Source organism: Onychostoma macrolepis, chromosome 08, assembly GCF_012432095.1.
Source record: "Onychostoma macrolepis isolate SWU-2019 chromosome 08, ASM1243209v1, whole genome shotgun sequence".
Classification (NCBI taxonomy): domain Eukaryota; kingdom Metazoa; phylum Chordata; class Actinopteri; order Cypriniformes; family Cyprinidae; genus Onychostoma; species Onychostoma macrolepis.
The window spans coordinates 27,364,681-27,391,161 of record NC_081162.1 but is presented as its reverse complement, the minus strand read 5'-3'; the positions used below and the strand labels follow the sequence as shown (position 1 = coordinate 27,391,161).

General features: G+C 36.4%; 1 protein-coding gene and 1 long non-coding RNA gene across 3 annotated transcripts; one reads left to right on the top strand and one right to left on the bottom strand.

The window, feature by feature from the left end:
* The first annotated feature begins 328 nt into the window (after window positions 1–328).
* On the top strand, window positions 329–10,503 carry LOC131546194 (uncharacterized). Its single transcript, XR_009272620.1, has 3 exons — window positions 329–467; window positions 2,034–2,151; window positions 10,383–10,503. It is a non-coding gene; the product is annotated as an uncharacterized LOC131546194 (long non-coding RNA).
* On the bottom strand, window positions 6,185–26,481 carry si:dkey-178e17.3 (somatomedin-B and thrombospondin type-1 domain-containing protein). Of its 2 annotated transcripts, none has more exons than XM_058785575.1 (5): window positions 26,050–26,481; window positions 12,038–12,223; window positions 10,424–10,514; window positions 8,480–8,638; window positions 6,185–7,945 (listed from the first exon to the last, which is right to left on the bottom strand). In XM_058785575.1, the coding sequence occupies exons 1-5, from the start codon at window positions 26,285–26,287 to the stop codon at window positions 7,840–7,842; spliced, it is 780 nt and encodes a 259-aa protein (XP_058641558.1). In that variant the 5' UTR covers window positions 26,288–26,481; the 3' UTR covers window positions 6,185–7,839. The 2 variants fall into 2 exon arrangements, with proteins under 2 accessions (XP_058641558.1, XP_058641559.1); XM_058785576.1 differs by having other exon boundaries at window positions 6,189–7,945; window positions 12,038–12,220; window positions 26,050–26,477.

Below are 26,481 nucleotides of genomic sequence, written 5' to 3'. Positions count from 1 at the left end.
AGTAAACACTGTTGGATGTGCAGAGAGCAAATCTGGGTTCTAATAGAAATTATTTTCAAATGCATTTGATGATCCATGCATGCAGGGCATAATAATAAAAACATTCGGGGCTTCAGCCCCTTTAGCTCACTCCTGCATAGCCATTTTGTAAGTTGTACTTGCAAGATCAGCCCACTAGATGGCAATATATAACATCTTGAAACGCTGTTATTCATGATTGAGATGATGAAATAATTAAAGTTCTATATTTACAGTACTTTCTCACCAGAACACAAATATGTAGTCCCACAAACATCAAAAATATTTTGGTAAACGTTCTCGAAAGACGTTTGATGAAAGAGTGAAGTTTCTCCAGAGTCGCACACATTCATTATCATTCTTTCTCTCTGCACATCTGCGCGCGCGTCACAAAGCCCTCATTAACGGCTCGCGTGAGCAGCTGGTTTGCGCGGGAGTGTTTCACTGAGGTGAGTTTTGTGGTTTATTATGTAATCAGTTTACTCGTTAAGTCCCAGTATTACTTGTAACCTGAGGTTTGGGGTTGTGGGAAGAATGTTTGCAGTCTGTTCCTGAGAGGAAAATACACATGAGAGGAAAATGTGTATCTGTCGGTGGAACCGCAGCGGCGACGCCCAGTCTTCTTAGCATATAGGCTAGTCCACCCAAAAATAAAACATTTACTCATCCTCATGTTGTTCCAAACCTGTATAAATAAATAAAAAAATTCTCTGCTGAACACAAAAGAAGATATTTTGGTAACCAAACAGTTGTAGCCATACCAACAACTGTTTGGTTACCAACATTCATCTTTTGTGTTTTAGCTGAAGAAAGAAACTCATACAGGTTTGAGTAAATGACGACAGAATTTCCATTTTTGGGTGAACTAACCCTATAAGGGAACAAAAGTTCTATTACATTTACATTTATTCATTTAGCCGATGCTTTTATCCAAAGAGACTTACAATTTGGGGAATACATCAAGCGATTCATCTTAAAGAGGCAAATAGAAACAGGAAGTACTTCCAAGTAATACCAAGTTTCAGGCATTATTCAAATAAGTTCAAATATTAAATATATTTTTTTAAAACATGATAAAAAAAAAATGCCCAAAATACATTTGGCAAAATGCGTTTCAGATATATTTACTTAAAATATATTTTCTATATTTACAAATATATTTGTCCAAATCTTTTGAAAATATATATATATATATATATATATATATATATATATATATATATTTATATTTAAAAGCTTTTATTTATATAATATTTTTGCCCCCCATACATTTCGATCCAAGAAAATGTCACATTTTAAGAAAAACGAAATATGTGCTACTGTAAGATTGGAGCTTCACTGATTACAACATATATTTAGCATATATTTATAACATATTTTGGCCAGAATTATTTTAGTTTATTTACTTTGCCTTATTGCTTTACAAGACGTTGAAATACCGCTGCAGATGAAACCGATAATTCTTCTCAGTTTCATTTGTTATTCATTGATCATGTTCACATTTGATTTTAGCCAGTTTCCTCTCATGTTTAGTGAACGAGCTGGAATGCCTTTCTTTTCAGCCCCTAATCCCAGAATCCACTGCTGTCAGCAGCCATAAAGCAGTGGGCCAGAGATGACATGTTTCCCCCATCGGTTACCCAGAATCTCAATTCACTTACAGAATAAAACTATACCAAACCTTTTACATTTATAGAACAAAACCCTACCAAACCCCTTGCACTTATAAAATAAACCTAAGTCAAACTCCTTTTAAAATGAAACTATACCCTTCACAGTTATAAAATAAAATCCCACCAAACCCATGTAATTTGGTTAGCCTTGATTTTGAAGTACACACTAAAGGAAACACTTTATCTGTTTTTAACCCTCAGAGACCCCATTAGAAAGCTCACTGGAGAAATTAACCATGACATCACTGGCGAGCCAATCACTGAGCTCATCTGTTGTCTTTTCAGTGATGTCACCCTTTCTATTATTGATGGGCTTTTGCCATTCTTATTGTATGTTGACAGTACAGAGCAGACAGGAAGTTGGGGAAAAGGGATCTTTTCTTGACACAGACCAGACTTGATCCTTATCGGGCATGACCACACCGTCTAATCACTGGACCACAGTTCTGACAAACACCGAGTAACTACATTCTTATTTTTAGTATGTTCAGTCAGTATGCATACTAGTTCTATATATATATATATATATATATATATATATATATATATATATATACAGTATCTCACAGAAGTGAGTACACCCCTCACATTTTGGTAATTTTTTATTATATCTTTCATGTGACAACACTCAAGAAATGACACTTTGCTACAATGTAAAGTAGTGAGTGTACAGCTTGTATAACAGTGTAAATTTGCTGTCTCCTCAAAATAACTCAACACACAGGCATTAATGTCTAAACCGCTGGCCACAAAAGTGAGTACACCCCTAAGTGAAAATGTCCAAATTGGGCCCAATTGTATGTGTGTTAAATTTGGTGTTATCGCTCTCACTCTCTCATACTGGTCACTGGAAGTTCAACATGGCACCTCATGGCAAAGAACTCTCTGAGGATCTGAAAAAAAAGAATTGTTGCTCTACATAAAGATGGCGTAGGCTATAAGAAGATTGCCAAGACACTGAAACTGAGCTGCAGCACGGTGGCCAAAACCATACAGCGGTTTAACAGGACAGGTTCCACTCAGAACAGGCCTCGCCATGGTCGACCAAAGAAGTTGAGTGCACGTGCTCAGCGTCATATCCAGAGGTTGTGTTTGGGAAATAGACGTATGAGTGCTGCCAGCATTGCTGCAGAGGTTGAAGGGGTGGGGGGTCAGTCTGTCAGTGCTCAGACCATATGCCGCACACTGCATCAAATTGGTCTGCATGGCTGTCGTCCCAGAAGGAAGCATCTTCTAAAGATGATGCACAAGAAAGCCCGCAAACAGTTTGCTGAAGACAAGCAGACTAAGGAGATGGATTACTGGAACCATATTGACCTAAACCCTATTGAGCATCTGTGGGACATCCTCAAACGGAAGGTGGAGGAGCGCAAGGTCTCTTAACATCCACCAGCTCCGTGATGCCGTCCTGGAGGAGTGGAAGAGGACTCCATGCCCAAGAGGGTTAAGGCAGTGCTGGAAAATAACGGTGGCCACACAAAATATTGACACTTTGGGCCCAATTTGGACATTTTCATTTAGGGGTGTACTCACTTTTGTGGCCAGCAGTTTAGACATTAATGGCTGTGTGTTGACTTATTTTGAGGGGACAGCAAATTTACACTGCTATACAAGCTGTACACTCACTACTTTACATTGTTTTCAGTGTTGTCACATGAAAAGATATAATACAATTTACAAAAATGTGACGGGTGTACTCACTCATGTGAGATATTGAGATATATATATATATATATATATATTGTCTCTGTGTGTGTGTGTGTGTGTGTATATATATATATATAAGGGCTGGGCAGTATATCGAGTTTGTACGATATGTCTATTTTTTATAAGCGATATAGTATGAAGCAATACCATTAATATCGATATACAGTAGTTTGATACGAGCGCATCTGAAAAAAATATCTATGGAGGACTCAGGACACAGACGGAACTGCTGCAGAGAAAGTGCTTAATACAATTTGTTCTAAACATGTGACAAGCTTTATATGAAGGGCTTTAAAAACTCGTAAGATATAGTAGTCTATAGTTTTAGTTTCAGTTCAAAGTGGCTCGCGCTCGCCCCATCAGATGCTCTGACAGAAAGGCTGCGTGTGAGGCTGACAGAGACGCGCTGTTTAATGTGTTTGAGACGTGCTGTTTTCCTTAATGCATAACTTACATTTCACAAGTATATTCTCCATCTGTAAATGTTAGAAAGCCATGGAAATATTTCCATTTTGCTGTCAGAAGTGCATGAGCTTTTGCTTTGCGATTCTCTGCTAAACTTCACAGTTTGATGAAATAGGAGCGCAATAACTGACTAAGATATACATTTTGCTGAAATATTTGTAGCTGGACAATAAATGTGACAAATGTAGAATTTTAAACCTACAAGTAAGTGTTTTTGTATGATAGCACTAACTGTAAAGTGACTGTAATGGGGTAATCAAAATAGCCAAAATATATGCCTACATGGTTACATTCACTTTATTCGTTTATTTGTTTAATCCAAATATAAAATAGCAAGATATATACCGTATACTGCAAATCAGCCAAAAAATACAGAGATATGAATTTTTGCTCATATCGCCCAGCCCTGATATATATATATATATATATATATATATGTGTGTTAAAATTTCTCAATGGTAGTGTAAAAAACACCTTCCTTACCCTGTCAAAATCAGCTGTTTTCATCAAGCCGTTTTTTTTAGTCCATGTTGCTTTAAATGCTAATGAGCTCTGCTGACTAAATTATGACTGCTTTATTCATTATTACATCCAACAACAAAACACTTCAATCGCTGTCAGTTTAATGCGTTAACTTGAATAGTTATGAAAAAATAACGTGATTTAAAATATTTTAATGCACTGGCCCCGCCCCCAAACCTGTACATCACCTTACATTTCATACAGTTGACCGTTGACAAAATATGATGCAGAGCAACAACTCCATAAACCCAGTTATGTCTTAAAATTCAAGATATTGGGGCAAAAAATAAATTCTGTCATTTACTCACCCTCATGTTGTTTCAAACCTTAATGACTTACTTTCTTTTGTTCAACATGAAGTTATTTTGAAGACTGTTGGTAACCAGTGTTGGGCTAGTTACTCAAAGAATATAATATATTACTCATTACTAGTTACTCCTTTCAAAAGTAATATTGCTACTTTACTTATTACTTTCTGGCAACAGTAATTAGTTACACTACTAGTTACATTACTTTTTCTTCACGCCCCACAGAAGCTGTAACTGTGTATCTTCCACATATAATTCTTCTAGAATGTTACTAACAACATATTTTTGCCTCATGATTTGACCAAAATCCACATTGGATCGCAGTCAGAAGTTATTACAAACTAGTGGCATTCAAGTAGAAGTGTTGTATTCATCTCATTAATTGTCATGTGTAGCTTGAAGTAATTTTTCCGTTACCCATATGCGATTAAATTTCATTATGTATTTTATCAAATCACATGAGTTTGTAAGAAACTGTTTAATTTTCCAAAAATATTTTTAATTATAATAATATAATGTACCACATGCTGATCAGAGGGATGTAATGGCAGAGTAAAGTAAAGCCACAACTTACACAACAGATCTTTTTCCTGACAAACTCAATATAATGCAATATTTCTATCTGCTGAATGTAAGCTTTTCCATATTCCAAGCTTGCCTGCTGCACTGGGGCCATCACATGCATGTGCGAATCATGAAAATTAGGAAAATAAATCTAGGAATTATTTGATTGTTGGATTTTAAGTCAGCGGGGTTGAGGCATCAAAGTAACTAAGCTGTTTTATGGAAAGTAACTGTAATATTATTACTGAAATCTTATTAGTAATTATTTACACTACTAGTTACTGCAAAAAGTAATATTACTAGTAACTAGTTAATGCACAACACTGTTGGTAACTAAGCTGTTTTGGTCACCAGTGACTTTCATTGCATGAACAAAAAATAATGTTTCTCAAATTATTATTCTTTTATATTCCATACTTTAAGCCATTGTAGCCTAAACATTTAACACCATAATAGCTTTAAATGATCTTTTGGGGTATTTTCACAGCCAAATTTAGTTTGTAATTAATTAGATTAAAAATTTTAATCAACTGACAGCCTAATTAAAAAAAAAAAAATATATATATATATATATATATATACTTTGATCAAAATTAAATTTGATCAAAGCTGTATTTTCAGCATCATTACTCCAGTCTTCAGTGTCACATGATATATATATAATTAGAAATGTTTCTCAAGCAGCAAATCAGCATATTAGAATTATTTCTGAAGGATCATGTGACACTGAAGACTGGAGTAATGATGCTGAAAATACAGCTTTGATCAAATTTAATTTAAAAATGTATTCAATTTGACATTTCACAATATTACAGTTTTTTCTGTATTTTGGATCAAAAACAAAAATATACTATTAAACGGTAGTGTGTGTGTGTGTGTGTGTCTGTTTGTGTATATACAAACACAAAACTAAAAATATATTTGTAAAGACATCCATACATTGGCATTTTTTTTAATTTACTAAAACTAAATGAGCATATTTTTAGTTAAATCAGTTACAGTAAAAAGTAGCATGTGGTTCATTATGCATAGTAATTACGTAATTTTAATCAGTATGTTCAAAACACTATAGTACATATAGGTACAAATACACATTTAAAAAAATAATTTTGTAAAGACATTGATAGGCATTTTTTTTTTTTTTTTTTACAAAAGTCATTTAAAGCATTGAAGCAGAAGTTTAAAGTAGAAGTGTAAAGCAGTGCAGAATGTACTGTTTAGAGTAACTGTGTCGGTTGTTCATTCAGACACATTCCATCCTACAAACTGAGCATCAACACATTATTACCTGAATCTTAAGCTGCTGAGCAAGCATGCAAAAAATGCCACAAAATATACATAGTGAGCATAGTATGTGTGCAGACGGGTGCATGTAAACAAGACGAGCCCTTTGATCTGTAACGAGCACATGCACGCTAAATACCCGCTACGGCTTGGTGACGCCACTGACTGCGTAACTGAAGGCACTCTTCTACGGTGAGCATCAGTATCACACTGAAATGTCAATTAGGACACTGAAAAAGCAAGCAATGAAAGAAAATTAACTGAGACGAGTGACTGTTTAATGTGTGATGGGAATACGAATAACATCACAAATAACAAAAGGCAAAAAAAATCATACAAAAGCATCAATAAAACTATTGAAATATTACTTAAAGACAAAAATACAATGAAATTGCAATCTAGAAAGTATTAATTTGGTGCAGTCCTGATGTTATACTATATGTGTGCGCAAAAGTCATTATATATTAGTCAGATGCTGTAATAATAAATAAATGGACATTTATTTTAATAAAATAAATTGGATTTTATGGAAAGGCAATTTCTGCAGAGACAAGCAGCAATGAGAAATGTTTTATACACGGTGATGAACAAATTATACGTCATCCGTTGTGGTTCACGACCACAATTTAGGGCACTTTGCTTTTATACCAAATGCAAACACAGGAAACGTATCCCATTTTCAAGAAGAATCAAGTGCGGTTTCGAATACAGCTTTCAAATCATGCAAACAAAATTAACGCTGATGTCAAAGCAACTTTGGTCAACGTGTGAAAGTGGCGTTCATAAGGCACTGTAGTGTTTTGCACAGATCAGGACACTTGAAAATGAACCAAGAAGGGATTTTCTCCAGAAATCTAAATACTACCAAATAGAAACATTCATATACATTAGCTTGTCTTTCAGAGACTTGAGCATTAACGAGTTTTGCATTCAAAACACACGCAACATGCAAACATTACTACACACACACGCATGCACACTGACACACAGAAGTACATTCAAACATATATAAATACAGTACGTATGAATCATAGAGAGACGAGAGTAGAAAAACACGACAGAGTGAAACCTATAATCTAAGGCATCAGAAACGGGTGCAGGTGTATTTTGGAGGTAGACAGCAGAGCTTCAGAAGAACAGGGTTGTGTGTTGGTTTGGTGGAGGCACAGGAAGGTGACAGATTGCTTAACTTTTGATGGAGAGAATTTGGCTTCAGATGTAGGAGGCTCTCCAGGACTCCTGTGGAATAATTTTAAGCAACCATGTCCTTCGAAATGAGCTTGAAAGTGTGTTTTGGTTCAGACGAAAATCATGGAGTAAGACGGACACCGGCAGTCCTCACTTAATGACTCTCGAACCCACGACCCAGAGCAACCCGGAGCTGATGCGGCGGACCAGAAGGTTCTAGAGGAAGAGACATTGATGTCAAAAACAGACTTCATAGGGATTTGAAAATGAATTTTTTGTTAAACTTATAATTAACAGCTGTTAAATTGTATAAGTTTCATGATATCAATTAATTGGGCATGATTTTAATTAATATAATTTTATTTAAACTTTAAAACAGTCCAGAAAATTTAAAAGAATAAAATGGAATCCAGAAAAAAATGGAATTTAGGGGGGAAACAAATGTAGACATTTCATAGGCCCCTCCATACTGTAATAAGCGCCCACACTATTTTTACTGTGAATGGAGTCCAGACCATTTTCTAATGCACTGTGTGTTTTAAATAGAGCTTGTCTTAAAATTAAGCAGTCTAGCGTTTTTTTTTTTTTAATTTTTTAAAATGAAAAACACCAATAAATTCATTAAACAGTTTACCTTTGGGGATTTAAGACAAGTTGGAGGTTATCCTAACTGTAAGAGGTTATTTATGAAGAATTGCATTGTTAGAAATGCTTTGTAAGTTTTTGCGTATGCATGTGCGTCACACGTACCTGATGTTCTGCAGCCCGTCGCCACGGCAACGGTTATCGTTCGTCATGGCGTCGCTCTGACATTCGACGCATACGGATCGTTCGCGAACCAAGCCGGCGCTCCACGGTTTCACCTTACACGCAGCGCTCGCCTGCTTCACGCGCATCTGCACGCAGTAACTGCAAACAGACAAACAGATTTCAGACCAAAATAACATTCGCAGACTAAATTTAAAGCATTATTCACTGAAAATCTTGCAAACTCATGATATGAGCAAAAATGTTTGGTTGCACACTGTATGAAGCCTGATGAATGAACACTGAATTGTGTTTTATCTCCACTAAGACTTTCTGCAGGCTGTATAAAGTTAAAGGTCAGTCTTCCCACGCTGGATTTCATTAGTTTGACATGTTATGCCTGTGTGGAGTCCTTTCCTCCTCCGTGGTCTCTCATGCACACACACACACACACACACCACGCTGAAACTCTACACCTGTGATTAATGAAAGGGTTTGCTCTGGGATTTCCTGTGTGTGCAGCTTGGAAGGATCCTCACATAGTCGTTTAAACGCAGTTCATTTGAACTTGCACCTGCTATTTAATTCCTGCCATCCTATTTAACTCCTCATTATCTGACGCTGGATCACACACGTCGAGTTCATTCTCACACACACAATAAGCTGATTTCCTGGCCTCAGGCAGGTGTTACTAGGGGTTTAAGAAGGGATATAAAGTGATTTAAATTAATTAAGTTGAGGATTTTGCTGTACTCAAAATACAACCAGTTAAAAATGTTTTATGGCTGTTAGTATGAATATGTTAGTCTATAAGCTAGCGTGCTTTAAAAAAAAAGACAATTCATATTTAGAAAGAATATGTATTCAACATTCAGTCTCTCTCATCCACCAATACGAAACTAACATTTTGATGACATCACTCTGCACTTCAGCTTCTCATTAGGTTTTCCGTCCAATCAAACGCTTTCTAAAATCTGAAGCGTCCCGCCCCCTACACTTTATCAAGTCATTTGTTCACACGTTTACTATTTTCTATATAGCGAATGGCATATCATGCAATATATAGTGAATAGGGTGTGAATAAGATGTTTGAATGTACACAATATAATATAGTGGAAATATAATTGGAACACAGCGTATTTGTTGTATAGACTACTGTTAAGTGTCGATTCAATTTCACTGTACACACTTCTCTGTTACATAAGCTGATAAATAATTTCAACAGAAAAATTTAAATCATATGGCTTTAGAATGAAATGACAGGATTTTCGTTTTTGGGTTAAATATCCCTTTAAAATCATGTGAAATGCAAGGAGCGACAGATCTTTTCTTCCATATTGTGACGTACATCAGAGTGCAGAATTATGGATTTTTTTTAAAAAAGGGGAAAAAAAAAAAAAAAAAAAAATATATATATATATATATATATTGTGAGTGCAAATTCTGATTGTATATCTTGCAATTTTGTTTTAAGTAAAAAAATATAATTGCAACTATCTAACAATTCTGGCTTTTTTTTTCAGAATTGCGAGTTCATATCTTGCGTGTATCACACAGTTCTGAGTTTATATCTCACAGCTTATATTTTGCAGTTCTGAGTTTTCTTTGAATTGCAAAAAAAAAAAAGTCTGAATTGTGAGATGAGATAAGTCTGTAAGCATATATTTGGATAATGTTCAGTAAAAACACCCCATATCAGGTCTATTTGACTGAAACTATGATTAAAGATCACTTCATTAATCCTAATAAACAGCTTCATATTCATCTTGTTGTCATTGTACCGTAAATCTAGACAACACTTGATATTTAGACTCCCGTTGCAACCTTTTGCTAGAAGACAGGAAGGTCTTTGATCAGCAATGTGTTTGAATTATCTGTTAATGTAGTGTTTTGTTCTTTTTCAAAGCTGCATTTGTCCTGCTTTCTAGAACATCCCGCCGCTCTCACCTCTTCTTCTCTTCCTTCATAAGCATGTGCGGCCGTCTCCAAGGGTCCTTAAAGTTCCGCTTGAATGAGTCAGGCAGGATTTTGGCCACCTCTGAAGAGGAGGAAGAGATCAAGATAATGAAAGAGAGCAAATTAAACTCCTCCAGAGATGAAACGCAGCACCAGAGCACAAAACAAACACACACAAACCCCACATTCATTCAGTGTGCTTCATGCATCACATTTAAAACAGTTTTTAAACCTGCATGCAGTATCTCTCATTCTTGTACTAAACAGTAGTTTTTTTTTGTTTTGTTTTTTTATGGAGGCCTGTTTCCGCCACCGAATAAAAAATACAAAAAGGTAATTGGGACTTTATATCTCGCAACTGTAAGAAAAAAAGTCAGCATTGTGAGAGAGTCAGAACTGCAAGTTATAAAGTCCAATTCTGACAATTTTCTTACAAATGTGAGTTTATATCTTACAGTTCTGACTCATAACTCGCAATTACTGTATGTGTATATAAGATATAAACTTGCAATTCTGAGAAAAAGTCACAGTTGTGAGATATAAACTTGTTTAAACTCATTTTTTTTCTCAGAATTGCATGTTTATATTTATGTATTTATTTATTTATCAATCAGTGCCAGAAATGGGCTTCCATAGTTTTTATAAGCTCATATTTGAGAGACACGCTTATGTCACATTTGCTTATGGTACAATGCAATCCTATTATGATCTGCAAAACATGAGCACCTAAAATACAAAGATGTTGGGGGGAAAAGATTAAACAATGGACGTGTCAACAAACAAGAAATATTTGCAGTCTTTTGTGTGTGGTCAAATGTCTTATTATGAGATCTCGGCTAAAATGATAACAGTGCAGCTCACAGCTGTGTTCAAACACAGCTAGTAAAATACGTCTCCAAGCGTCGAAGGTGGAATGATTTATAATGCGATACTGATGTGGAAATTCACATGCACTGACATTGACTCCAATTCTATAAACAAACACACATTTTTCATTCCCTCTTTATCTCACCCTGGATCACACACACACACACACACACACACAGACAGGCAATAAAAACCAAGTGAGCTTCCTACACAGACAGCATTATATGCATATAAGAAATTATATGCATGCAGCCAATGCAAAGGCCTTTTCTAAAATTAGGTGGTATAATTCTTTTTTTTTTCTTCTTCTTTTAAGATAAGCCAATTTTTTTAAGCAGCATTGCACAGCATGTATCCTTCATGGAGAAGCCAATCCCAGTGGAAGTCTTGCAACATCTTTCATAAATTCTTTCTGCGTGAGTGTTTTTAATACAGCGGTTGAGGGAGTGATGACAAATTTGGCTTCCTCTCTCTAATTTATTTTTCTTCTTTGGGACCGTCACAGAAATAACATTGTGGGTTTTTTTCTTTTGCTAATGGAGCACACTTGAGAAAAAAAAAAAAATTATATTTGTTGTCCTTTCCATTTGCCACTATAGAATTTTACCCAACTATGATGACTTCTGTTTCTGGGAAACCCAGATGTGTGAAAAAAGTCCTTTGCAGTTAGGATGCTGCCTTAGAAGTGTGCTGCCTATGTAGACAGCAAGATTTCACAGAGCTAGTATTGTATATTACCTTTAGCTGCACTGCAGGTCTCGGTGTGCGCGAGACACCCGCGGCGCTGTTTGAGGTCGGGACAGGGCGTGCCTCCGTTGCGTGGGGGCGTGGCTACCTGTCGGCTCCGCTCTGTAGTCCCCACCCCACAGACGGACGAACACGGGGACCAGGGGCCCCACTGCCGGACCTCACAGTCTATAGCTGCTGAGAGGAAAACGAGAGGCAGGTCAAACGAGAGACAAAAATCATTCACATGCATTAAATTATCATGAGTGAAGCAAGCATTTTAAAACTTTCAAGACTTTAAAACTCTGTAAATCTGGGTTTTATTGCTGTTTACAAGCCTGTTTGACCCTCAGAGCAGTAAATTCTGCTTTTTGCAGATTTATTGGTCTAAGGATATAAATAGATTTAAAGAAAAACAGTTATTCAAACACACAGCAGTGTTTCCCATTCATTAGCTAGTCTGTGGCGGCCCGCCACAGTTTCATAATAAACCTAAAATATATTTATACTCTTCATTATAACATAAAAGGTCTTTAACGTTGCCATGTCATTGCTTTAGCAAAGTGTCCGTCAAACGAACTAAGCGTAATATGGCTTCATCTCTTCATGCAGTGTTTGCGCTGCGTGTTTCAAAGCCATCAGCTCCCGGTGTTTCCCGCAGCTCCTTTCACAGTGAAGTCTGTTTTTGAATGTGCTGTGAGTTTAGCGCACATCTGAGAACGCAACGGGTACCAGTTAAGCTTTGTTTTCACATCAGCTTAAATTTCCAACATTTAAATGGGCAAATGTTGGCAGTATTTCGCTCGATTTGAAACGAGACGCTCTTTTCACAGGAGCTGGAGTTTTCCGCCAAAATAAAAGTTCATAGGTTTATCTCTTGCAAGCAAGGACTAAAATTAACAGACGCGAACAAAGAAAATATTGTACAGGCAGAGCAAGCTCACTGTTGGATGGATGAAAAATATAAATATTGTGGTGGGGGTTAATATGAACCTGTTTCTGAAGGGAACTGACTTGAGAGAAGTTTCGATGGCATTTTTCTCTCTCATCTCTGCTCTTCCATAAGCGCCACCTGCTGTCAGAGAGTGAAATGTCTTCTGCTTTTGTTTTATGCAGGTTTTAGCATAATTTCACAAAGCTGAATTCAGTCAATTCTGTTTTTGCTTCAAATGTTGACATGATACAATCAAATTCAAATAAAAAATTAAAAAAACTGCTCATGCTACATCTACATATATTGTTTGTATCGTGATTAAAATGCAGTGGTTGGTTCTAATTTCAAATTGCATTTTTGTTTTTTAATTATTAAATATTTGTAGTAGCAGCAACTGCAAAAACAGTTTAATGGCCAGGAAAAAATATTTGTGGCTGGTAGATTTTCCTCAAGTCACCAGAAAATTTTGTGATTAAAATGGCAGATGTGGCAAAAAGTTAGTTTTAGGCCCTGCTTGCATGTGTAGAAATTAGGACAAAAGTATTGTAATTTCCCTACTGTAGAATAAGGTAAAGTAATATACCTGTGAAATATTCATTTTCATTTATTTTACAGTGTAATTGTTTTCCAATATATGGCTATTACTGTCATAGGAATAACAACATGACATTATTATTATTATCATTATATTCTAATTTGTTTGTTTTCCAAATTCACCGGTGTGAGTGTAATTTAGACTGAGACACTACACAACTAAAAAGAGGATTGAGTCCACTTTAAACCTTTTGATCGCTCATAAAAATTAAGTTGTTTCAACGTCATTCACTCATAAATGGAACTGTGGCTCTGGAACCAATTAATCTGATTTATTTCAGTTCAAATTAACAGCTAGCGTAGCATACTAAACTTTAAAAGTATTTAAAGTATCAGTCTGTAATATTGACTGTTAGCAGTTGAAATGGGTACTGCAGTAAAATGTAAAATATTAGAGTTGTTTTCCTGCCCCTCCTCCTCAAGACTTGATGTTCATGCGGGTTGCCAGATTGAGGGCACGCGACAAGAGCAACACTTCCAATTGACAATGGGAGGTGACGAGCCTTATACTGCAACTGATGAGTTGATTTATCCATGTTTTAATATGCCTCTGGTCATGGAGCTTTTCAGAGGGATACCAAGGCTTTTTTTTTTTTTTAGGTCGGTTCCTTTACAAGCTGCAATACGCTGTGTTGTGGGCGGAGTCACACAGACCAAAACAAAAACAGACATTCCGCCATGGAACGCACATTTCAAAGTAGAATAGCACTGTTTTTCAGAGAAACAAGCATGCAAACATACTGTAGCATGTTTCCTTAACATTTGAAAATATATTATGCCATTTTTATTCTTTAGTTCAGTCAAAAAAATTACACCTTTTAAAGAACTCTATTCTAGCATAATGATAACTTCAACAAACTCTAGTAAATGTCAAACATGACAGCAGTAAACACTTATTTTACCAACAAAAAAAAATGAATAAATAACACTTAATTTCAACATTCATTCTCTTCAAAATGTAAAAAAAAAAGTTTGGAACTTAGAAATCCATTGCGCAGTTTCCAAAGTCATTAAGACAACGTTATTTCAGTTTGAATTACACAAAATATTAAGTTTGATCAACATTGTCAACAGAACTCATCAAATTAATGTTTTAATAAATCAGTAAGTTATCATTTTTAATCTAAATTAATCAACAGATCCCCTGAATGTGTGTTTAGAGTGCAGGTGAAGCAAGCATGAACACCGATCACGTTAGAGTTTGCAATCACGCAGCTGTGTGCTGTGACATCATACACACCCTCAAACTACACACAAACAGAGAAGAAAGCAAACGCCGCAGAGTCTGGATCTCAATAACACAGCTGCTCTCTCATGTGGGCTTCAGAGGAACCAAGATCCCCGACAGTTTCACGTGCGCTACACGCTCCATAATGTTTGTAAACTCAGCTAGTGATTTCTGTGTCGGAGTGTTTGTGATCCTGTATTCAAGAGAACGAGTAAACATTTAGGGTCTTTGGTTGACTCAATATTGCTTCTACACATCAAGTTAAATTTCCAAGCTTTCAAGGCAGCTTTTCGTTAAATGTCTTGGTTGTCTCTCAGGTTCTCAATAAAGAAATTTCACAAAATGTGTTTTTGTTGGGTTTGTTTAGTCAAAGAATGCGTTTTGCACAATAAAGCCAAATTTGGGATAAACTTGTTCTAAGTTGTAAATAAAAACGTAGTGTGTTTAATAAGAAAATACGATTTAATTCTTTCTACTTCAAAATTTCATATTTAATTCAATGTGTTACTTGCCGTTTCTTTGTAATTGTTTGTAAAATTTATTAGAAATTAGTGAAAATTTTTATAAAGTAAATCCAATACCAATTTTTTTCAGTGCATCATTAATCCTGCTAAATTAAGACAGTAATGGAGTGTTGTTAGACTGAATAATCACATCATACATATATCACTGGCTACTGTACAGCATGTTCCCAAAAAGCATGGTGTAGCCCAATGCATTTGATGCATGTGTTTGTGGTGTACTTTGACATTCCACTTGAGCTTTAGAGTAGATGTTTAGGATTAACCCACTGTATGTGTAACATATGCTCACGTTATTCACCAGAACATGCAAACCACACGAACACAGCTGGTGTGCACACATGCAATCAGGTACTGTATGTGTGCATGCACATGTGTCTCACACACACACACCGATCTCACAGAGCACATTACACACTGCAGCTGGAAACCATATCAAAGCACTGATGCATGAAATACAGCGCCAATATTAAACAAAACTGAAGTGCACACATATGCAACACTCAAAGAGCAAATAAAACTAAAGTAAACTCAAAACAAATCAAATTCATAATTATAATAAACCAATGCACGTGTGTTTGATCTGGACTGATATGCACTCTATTTGTTGAGACCCTTTAAAACATTATAAATCTGTTTTTTTTATTGCTGTTTACAGACCTGTTTGACCCTCAGTGCAGTAAATTCTGGTTTTTACACTGCTGTTGTAAGTTTACAAATGGATTTAATCTCAAGTCGTTACCTTGATTTAAGAGTGTTTCGAAATTTATACTGGAAAAGAAGCCAAAAACACTAAGTAAGAAACCCATTTTTGCAGTTAACAGATTTATGTAAATAACAAAAAACCTGTATAACAATGCATGTAAAATTTTTAAGTGCACATCCTAAAATCTACCACTGAAACATATTATATAAATTACGTTGATTATATGGATCCTTTTTTTTCCAACCCGTTTTATGGCCATTATTGTGATGATTCACTTGCCAAACCTTTCATTTCACAAAGCAAAACTGAAATCATACTGAAGTAGTAGCTAGCGTACATGCATCCCTGGTTGGGAATCACTGCTTTATTTCATTCATGTCATTCTCTCTGTGACCTCACGGCTCGTTCGTTCTCATTCTTCTATTCTTCCACACCAGAGTGACACATCTCCACAATGAACGCAAACACACTCACAAACACACACCTCCATAACAAAGGCACTGTCAAATTCCCCACATTCCCCTGCATTAGTTCTGCAGATATGCATTGCATCCCGTTCCCAGACAACCCTTCCCTCGCTCGCACCGTCACCGGTGGTCCAAAGGGCCCGACAGCATTTTAATCTTATTCACGCACTCCGGGGTCACCAAAGATCACAAGCGTTCTGATCAGCTGACCTGCTTACCAACAATGTCTTAATTATAGTATTACGTATGTGTAAACCTGGATTGCATCTATTAGATCTAAAGCACGAGGATTTATGTGAGCTTGCTGAAATGAAATGAGAGAGAAAACAATACAAATAATCTTACTGTTGCAACATTGTTACTGTTTGCACACAACAAACATGACGAGTGAATTATGAACTAATGAGGTTCGTTGGTAGCGCTGTCAAATGATTAATCGCGATTAAACAAAAGTTTTTGTTTACATATGTAAACTGTGTATATTTATTATGTATATATATATATATATATATATATATATATATATATATATATATATATATATATATATATATATATATATATATATATATATATATATATATAAAAATACAATCACATGCATGTATATATTTAAGAAAAATGTTTATATTAAATATTTATGTATGCTAAAAATATAAGAATATAAATCTATAAGTGTATATACACGTAAATATTTTTAAAATATATACTGTATGTGTGTGTATTTATATACACAGTACACATACATATATTATGTAAACAAACTTTTATTTTGGTTGCGATTAATCGTTTGACAGCACTAGTTGTTCGTGATTTGGCTCTACGAAAGCCGTTTTTCTTTTACTTATTTATTTTTTGGCGAATTAATGCAAGACCGAATAATAGGCCGATTCTTTTCGCCACATGCACTCCATACATCTGAAGAATGTTGTGTTGACCAGTGGGATGACATTTTCCCACTGCTACAGATTGTTCATACACACATTCAAGACATTGTTATACATGTTTACTGTAATTATCCAACTATAAATGTTGGATGATGCGGTTTTGGATTGTTATAGTTTATTTTTATATGGCGCACAGAAAAGAATACAGAAATCTCTAGAATATTTCATTGCCACACAAAAATCTATAATCCATTATAACGCTTCAAAAGTCCATCTCCTGTTGTCTCTCACATCAGAATCCGCCCACATTTGTTTAGAACTGGATATTGTGCCTAAACTGCATGTGCATATTTCTCTCCTAATTAGACCAGACCCCTTTTTCATTGCAGAAAGCAATGGTTTGAAATGAAAAACATCTTAATGATGGATTTGTTTCTTCTGGCTTCTCCAGATGTTAACTGATGGACTGGAGTGGTGTGGATTATTGTGTTTTTATCAGCTGTTTGGACTCCCATTCTGACGGCACCCATTCACTGCAGAGCATCCATTGGTGAGCAAGTGATGTGATGCTACATTTCTGCAAATCTAATGAAGAAAGAAACTCAAACTTGCATTTTTGGGTGAACTACTCCTTTTGGATCATTTTGAAGAGCCAAAGCAACGCACCTCCTCACACATTCACAGATGGAGCAGCTCTTCTGAGTCTTAATTAACGTTAGACCCATCAGGAGATTAATGTAGGAGGACAGAGAGGAACATGTGGTTTTCCTCAAGACCAACCCATTCATGAAATGTGCGTGTGTCAGGTAACACACAACATATGCACCAGTCTGTTCCCGTTCAGTGTTCATGCACGCTTTTCGCTCTCACAGCTCTCGGGTGTTTATGAGAACCACCAAACCTATGGCAGATATTCCTCAGCATTCCTCCGCTGTCAGGAATCTGTCACAGAGACAATAAAGCTCCGTCCTGAGAGACATCAAACAGACTCACGTCAACACACTAACCTCCCAGCAAAGACAGAGTCATGTAAACGGCATCTTTCACCATCCATCAGAGTAAAGCCGGGCTCACACGGTGCGATTTTTAGGATTGTACTTGTCAGACTGTACGAACATCATGTGGGATCTCAGTTGTCATTAATGTCAGACTGTACGACAGTCAAGATGCGTTAAAAATGGCTGCACGCAATAAAACTTGTTCTACATTATCAACCCATACACGTTCAATGACTGCGAGCTGCATTGCACGCGGCGCTGTAATGTTGGCTATCATTAAAAGTATATGAATGGCGGCAATACTGGCATATTTAAGAAAAGTGCAAGCAGCACTACACACCCACATGAAAACAGCAGCACAACCATATCATATGAATTCCGTGAGCGGAGGACGAAATCTTCTGAGACTGCCAGAATCCCATCGGAGGTAAAATTTGATTGCAACGGCCATTAATCGGCTGTCGGGGAACATGTCAAACCAGCGATCAAACCCTACAGATTTTAGACTAGGATTATAGGAATCTTTTAGGATTTTCAAAATTTGTCTCAGACGCCCAAATCGTGGCCAAAATCACACAGTGTGAGCCGGGCTTAAGATCAGTCTTCAAAACCAACTGAACAAACGCTGAAATCTTAAAAGTGCTTGCAGAATGAAAGTCTCTTAAGGGTTATGATGTGAAACAGACCGCATAAAAAACATCTTGAGCACTTTAGATTTAGTTTTGACTTTGATTGGATCTTCAGAGTTGTGAGGAAATCCTGAGGCAGAATTTACATTCGGTTGTACTTTATGCAGATCTGCTCACCTCCATTAGCTGCATTAATGGCGCTGTGTGTTTAACATGCCATGCACTCACGTTTAGACAGTATTCACGTTTAACATCTACAGCATCAGGTCCAGTGAGGCCACTGTCTGACAGATGACTGGGATTTTGGCTGAAACAATCAAGGAACAATCCTTTTTTTTTTTTTTGAAAATATATATACACATGCTATATTTTGGGTTTACAAATATGTATTTAATTTTTTTCAAATATATTAAATATATTTTATAAATATTTATTTTATTATATATATATTTTATAAATAAAACACAGCCTATGTGTTTTTCATATTTAACCCAAATATAACCTTGAACTAGTACCTATTCTTGAATAATCCAGTGAAATACTTAAAAAAATATTATTATTATTATTAATTATTATTTTATTTATTTAGCCATTTACTTATCGACTCAAACCAAAGATGGGTATATTTATATCAAATGCATAAAAGTCTGACATCAATGCTTCACATTGCTCAATGTAAATGTTACAGCTCTGTAATGGTTAAAACATTTCAACTGTTGGGCAATATATAACCCTCCAGTGTACAGTCATTCTGCTGTAGTAATATAGTTCATTTGTGGTTCAGACTGTAACGTAAATGACCCACAGTCTTGAACAACATCATCTAAAGTCAGATAACAGCCAAGACTGGGAACAATTACTGGGAACATCAAGAGCAGATTATTAGATTAAACCTGCTGCAGGGTACGAGAGAGAGTTAAAGAAATGGGATTCTGCTCCATTCATGTTTTTCTCTCTATTTCTGCACTTGGTTAAAACTGGGTGTGTATTTTATATATATATATATATGGTCATGGCCAAAAATATCGGCACCAATGTGTATATTATATATATTATTTACCATATGTAATATAGTGTGTGTGTATACAGGTGCTGGTCATATAATTAGAATATCATCAAAAAGTTGATTTATTTCACTAATTCCATTCAAAAAGTGAAACATGTATATTATATTCATTCATTACACACAGACTGATATATTTCAAATGTTTATTTCTTTTAATTTTGATGATTAGAGCTTACAGCTCATGAAAGTCAAAAATCAGTATCTCAAAATATTAGAATATTACTTAAGACCAATACAAAGAAAGGATTTTTAGAAATCTTGGCCAACTGAAAAGTATGAACATGAAAAGTATGAGCATGTACAGCACTCAATACTTAGTTGGGGCTCCTTTTGCCTGAATTACTGCAGCAATGCGGCGTGGCATGGAGTCGATCAGTCTGTGGCACTGCTCAGGTGTTATGAGAGCCCAGGTTGCTCTGATAGTGGCCTTCAGCTCTTCTGCATTGTTGGGTCTGGTGTCTCTCATCTTCCTCTTGACAATACCCCATAGATTCTCTCTGGGGTTCAGGTCAGGCGAGTTTGCTGGCCAATCAAGCACAGTAACACTATGGTCATTGAACCAGCTTTTGGTACCTTTGGCAGTGTGGGCAGGTGCCAAGTCCTGCTGGAAAATGAAATCAGCATCTCCATAAAGCTTGTCAGCAGATGGAAGTATGAAGTTCTCTAAAATCTCCTGGTAGATGGCTGCGTTGACTGTGGACTTCAGAAAACACAGTGGACCAACACCAGCAGATGACATGGCAGCCCAAATCATCACTGACTGTGGAAACTTCACACTGGACTTCAAGCAACATGGATTCTGTGCCTCTCCACTCTTCCTTCAGACTCTGGGACCTTGATTTCCAAATGAATTGTAAAATTTACTTTCATCTGAAAAGAGGACTTTGGACCACTGAGCAACAGTCCAGTTCTTTTTCTCCACAGCCCAGGTAAGATGCTTCTGACGTTGTCTCTGGTTCAGAAGTGGCTTGGTAGCCCTTTCCCTGAAGACGTCTGAGCGTGGTGACTCTTGATGCACTGACTCCAGCTTCAGTTCTCTCCTTGTGAAGCTCTCCCAAGTGTTTGAATCAGCTTTGCTTGACTGTATTCTCAAGCTTGCCTTCATCCCTGTTGCTTGTGCACCTTTTCCTACCCAAATTCTTCCTTCCAGTCAACTTTGCATTTAATATGCTTTGATACAGCACTCTGTAAACAGCCACACCTTTCAGTAATGACCTTCTGTGACTTACCCTCTTTGTGGAGGGCGTCAATGTTCGTCTTCTGGATTATTGCCAAGTCAGCAGTCTTCCCCATGATTGTGGTTTCAAAGAACAAGAGATACCCAGAATTTATACTGTAGAGATGGTCATTTATTAAAACTCAAATGTAAATATTCTAATATTTTGAGATACTGATTTTTGACTTTCATGAGCTGTAAGCTCTAATCATCAAAATTAAAAGAAATATACATTTGAAATATATCAGTCTGTGTGTAATGAATGAATATAATATACAAGTTTCACTTTTTGAATGGAATTAGTGAAATAAAATCAACTTTTTGATGATATTCTAATTATATGACCAGCACCTGTATATATAGAGCAATATCACACTCGTAGACGTGAGATATGGCTGTATATGGGCATGGCAGTACTACCTCTTTTGTGCAGAACTACTTCCTTCCACCACGGATTAAAATCTCAGTTTGACAGTTTAACAGCTGAGCCCAAGCCTCCATTACTAATTCCAAAACGTCACTTTAGAACTAGTTACGAAGGAATGTTGAGTTGCTTCATTAAAAGCTTATTGTATTACTGTATTAAAAGCAGGGAAGATGTGTAGTAGAGTATTAGGAGAGAGAGATTGACTGAGCGAGTGTGATTACCTGCACCTGATACAGCATTCATTCTTCAGATCAATCTCATATTCACAATAAATCATTAGTTTGAATGTTCGATGAGGAAAGCGATAGGCTTTTTGTCGTATTATCTTTTCCTCTGTTAAGGGTGATTTCCATTGACAGCGCTGCTCAGAGCATTTGTTGGTTGCGTCTAACAAGTAGGGTTGTGACGGTGAGGAAATTTTCCCACTGGTTAATCGACGTGTGATAACACCGGTAATACCGGTATCACCATTGGGGGTGAGGGTGGGGGTGGAGGGGTAGTTCTCCCTCTTTTCCTCGCAACCTTCCGTTTTAAATAGCTTGTAAAAGCGCCGTGCACACTTTGCTTTCACTTTCAAATTAGCATCAATTCGGCGTCAATTGCTTGAATTCAATTCAAGCAACAACATCAAAATACAACTTGGAACATAGAACTTTTATTAACAAAACAAATAAAAAAAATACACCATGTTATATGCCTAATGTAAAATATCAAATAACTTACACAGTTTAGGTAGGCTATACAAAACTGAAGATCAGTAAATACTGTGGAACCAAAAAAATAAGAAACGTACGTTTATTAGCAAAACAAATATAAGCTTGGAGACGCGGCATACTTGATGTAAAATAAAAGAAATACACAGTTTAAATAGATAAAAATCAGCAAACACTGTGGAACCAAATAAATAAGAAGTGAATGTTTATTAAAAAAAAACTTCCAATATCACCTTAGATAAATGGCAGAAGACAATAGGCTTTTCAAAATCCAAAATATTTTTAAAGCAGGCATTTTTGCATTTCGTTTTGAAACTCTTCCGCCATCGTTGTTCTCTAACTGAACTAAATGATTTTTTATTACTATAAAAAAAATCAAAACGACGGTGGGGGTTGTGCCGCGGTGGGCAAGTGACATAACCGGTGTTACCAGTGTTGACGGACTATCGCAACAACCCTACTAAAGCTGTTGTTAAAAGTAAAAATACTAAAACTTTCAACATAAAAGTCTTTACTGCTGACTTGTAAAAACAGTCTCTTGTTTCCATCTAATGGCGGAACAACGTAACTAAAATCACCATCATGAACACACACTGCGTTTCTCAATATTAAACACTTATACTACTGCTATTTAGATAAAATATTATTTATTAAATAATAATATGTAATAAACAACAACAACAGCCATCATAAAAGTTGCTAGGCAATTCAGTCAAAAGTACAAAGACAGCGCTCTGATATACAGCATTGATGTTACAAATATAACGTGATGAGACAAAACTATTTGCTCTGAAACAAATAATAGATTAATGAGACCAAAGACTGCCCGTTAGATTTACCCAAAACGAAATATATCTCATGTTTAACCATTATAGAGACATGAGAGTCAGTGGTAAAATCCAGAAGATCTGGCCGAGGTGAGACTGCTCTCGGTGGGTTTATGAGCACTGAACAGCCGCTGACGTCCTGGAGATTGCTTCTCTGAAAACGTCGAAGCAACTTTTCAAATAGACGTTATCTTCATTAAAATGCATATTTGAACTCCAAGCAAGTACATTCTTGCCTAAAAAAACTCTTAAAACTACATTCTGTGACGCAAAACTTATTTTTAAAATTATAGTGGATTTGGGCATCCGCCATGACACTGCTCTGAGAAATACGGCAACTTCGGCAAGCGGAGTGACACAAACGGTGAAGCAGCTGTTGGACTCTAATATCACACTCTTACTAGCCAATCAGATTCGAGGACCAGAAAGAGCTGTTGTATAAATTAAAATATATAGTATAGAAGTTTTACACACACACACACACACACACACATATATATATATATATATATTCTTTGTAACTTCACTATATGAGTATTATTTTAGAAAATATTTATATTGTTATTGGTCCTTTTGTGCATTTAACAAAACTTCACCATTTTAAATCTTACATTAAACATTTTGAATCCTTTTAGCATCAATGGCTATGTGGTGGACTGATATAGTTTAATAAAAATCACAGATTTAAGCCATTTCTGAGTAAATACAGAAATATCAAGACATGTCAAATATAAAAAAAAAAATAAATAAATACTGCACTATAATTGTTTAGCAATATCACCCAGCCCTAAAACACACCCAAACTCATAAATCTGTTTAAAGGTTCCCAGAGTTTTGTTTTTCTGTTAGCAAATATTTTGCATATTTGTTTTCCTCAGCTATATATATCAAGTCTGCAGCTGAAACACACACACATATGGCAGTAATCATAGCCGAGGGAGCGTATGTGTCTGGATGAATCAGATCAAGCTGTTATTTGGAGACGTGAACAAACCAAAACCAACCGAATCCTTCCAGTACAAAATTACTCATAATTATAAAAAAAACGATCCGCACAGCTATGACGGCGATGAGCGATCACAAAGACAACAGCAAACCTGCCAACGACATCCGGCTTGGACAAAAAATCATGAGTGAACTTTGAAGAACTGTTGACTTTGAGAGATGTGCGTGCATTTTCAAAACTATTTCTAAAACTATTAAACTCCTTTTGTTAAATGTTTTGCATCTCTCTTTTCACTAAAATCACACTCGTTTTGATACGTTCTTATCTAATGCACTGACATTCAGACATTTATAAGCGTGACTGGAGTGTTTTCATGACTGTCACGCTCTGCTTTTAGAGGTTTTAAAGTCGCAGTGACTGAGTTTTACAGCGTAAACAAAGACGATTGAGCAACTCTGAACTCCTGAGGAGCTCAACAAACCTGGAAGACACTCAAGACCTCCCTCAAGTCAAAACACAGAGATGAAAGCCATCTTTACATCATGTCTTTGGCTTGTATAGAGCAGACTGCTGTTTTATAGCTGCTGAGATGGGCTGGTGCTGTTTATATACATACATAGGCTGTATTTGAAGCTGTTTCCGAGCTCTGTTGCTGTAGTTGAGGCAGGCAAGAGACATACAGACAGCAGATAATGACGGCTGTGATAATAACCCAACACACATACTTCACTCAGAGACACCAGCTGTTTCTGAGCCTCTGATTTCTGTCAATACTCCATCAACAATCTCGTTCAGACGTGTCTGCTGAAAGACCTAATTTGAGACCACATTTTGAACAAATGGCAGAATTAAAATTTTTAGTTGAACTGTAGAAATTAGAGTTCTGTCATCATTTATTCACCCTCATGTTTTTAAAACATTTTTTTTAGTTCTATAGAATGCAAAAGGAGATGCTCTTTTTTTTTTCTTTTTTTTTTTACAGCAAAAGCAAATGGTGACTATGACTTTTAAGCTTCAAAAAGAACATAAAAGCATCATAACAGTTGTTCATATGACGTCTGCACTATATTTCCAAATTCCTTAAGTCATATGATGCTGTGTGTGAGGAACAGTTTAAGATTTTATTCACTGTTCAAATCGTAATACAATTAAGCAAGAATAAATTTGTTTGAAAAAACATTTTCAATAATAATGATTTAAAGGGACAGTTCACCCAAAAATGAAAATTCGAACATATTTACTCGCCCTCATATCGCTCCAAACCTGTGTAACATGAAGAAAACCATTTTGAAGAATGTTTGTAACCAAAACAGTTCCATTTTTGGTCTGTGTTACGGATAATGAGACTGTTTGGTTACCAACATTCTTCAAAATATCATTAAAGAATTTTAAAAATTATAATTTGATTTGTGCACTACATTCCAAATCTTCCAAAGTTGTATTTAAAGGGACAGTCCACTAACCATTATGTTTCGGTTCCCATTAACTTCCATTATATGGACAGAAAATACAATGAAAGTCCATGGGAACTGAGACTGAGGTTTGGAATGACATGATTTTATTATACATTTTACATATATATATATATATATATATATTAGATGCTTAGATGTACTTGCATGTAATTATGCACAACTTAATTAGTAAGTACATGTATCGTGTAACAAAAGCACTTTAAAATAAAGTGTTATCCAGATTAATTAGCCTAGATGATATTCCTTATGATAAGACATGTCACAGGCGAAAAAAAAACGAATAAAACATTTTTTCAAAAGTTGTAACTGACGCCCGTCAATCAGAGCGGCGTGACGTCACGCCAGCAGCGGCAGGTTCATGTAGTTGCCGCGGGTTATTAACGGACTCACCTGAGATGTGGCACGCGGTCTGATAATCGTCGCAGCAGTCGCCGCTCCTCCGGCAGTACGTGTCGCAGTAACACACGGTTCTCCTCGCGCTCCTCTCCACGCACTCGTTATTCCGTCCCGGACAGCATCTCGGTGCAGGTCTGTCCGCGCATCCCGCCTCGCACACGCCGCACGCGCACATCACGAGCGCGACCACCGCACAAACGCGCGTTAAACCTGGCGTTATCATCATCATCATCACGACGCCTCACAGAACGTCTTCGGGGTCTCTCTGATACAAAAGATGCCGCTTTAAAGAAGTTTCTCGCAAATCCGAGCACTTTCAGACGCAGCGAAGGAGAGCGGTGCGTCCCGTCAGCAGCATCTCTGAACTTCATCTGAAGCGCGCGGAGTGACGCTCACTGACGCAGCGCCGCCCGCAGGACGCATGCG

What these genes read in the sequence shown, in the direction of transcription:
- si:dkey-178e17.3 (XM_058785575.1), bottom strand. Translation starts at nt 26,287, where the DNA reads ATGATGATGATGATAACGCCAGGTTTAACGCGCGTTTGTGCGGTGGTC. An exon ending in GACCGCGTGCCACATCTCAG is followed by an intron (nt 12,224 to 26,049) that starts GTGAGTCCGTTA and finishes TTTTCCTCTCAG; the next exon opens with CAGCTATAGACTGTGAGGTC. An exon ending in ATGAAGGAAGAGAAGAAGAG is followed by an intron (nt 8,639 to 10,423) that starts GTGAGAGCGGCG and finishes GTCTGTTTGCAG; the next exon opens with TTACTGCGTGCAGATGCGCG.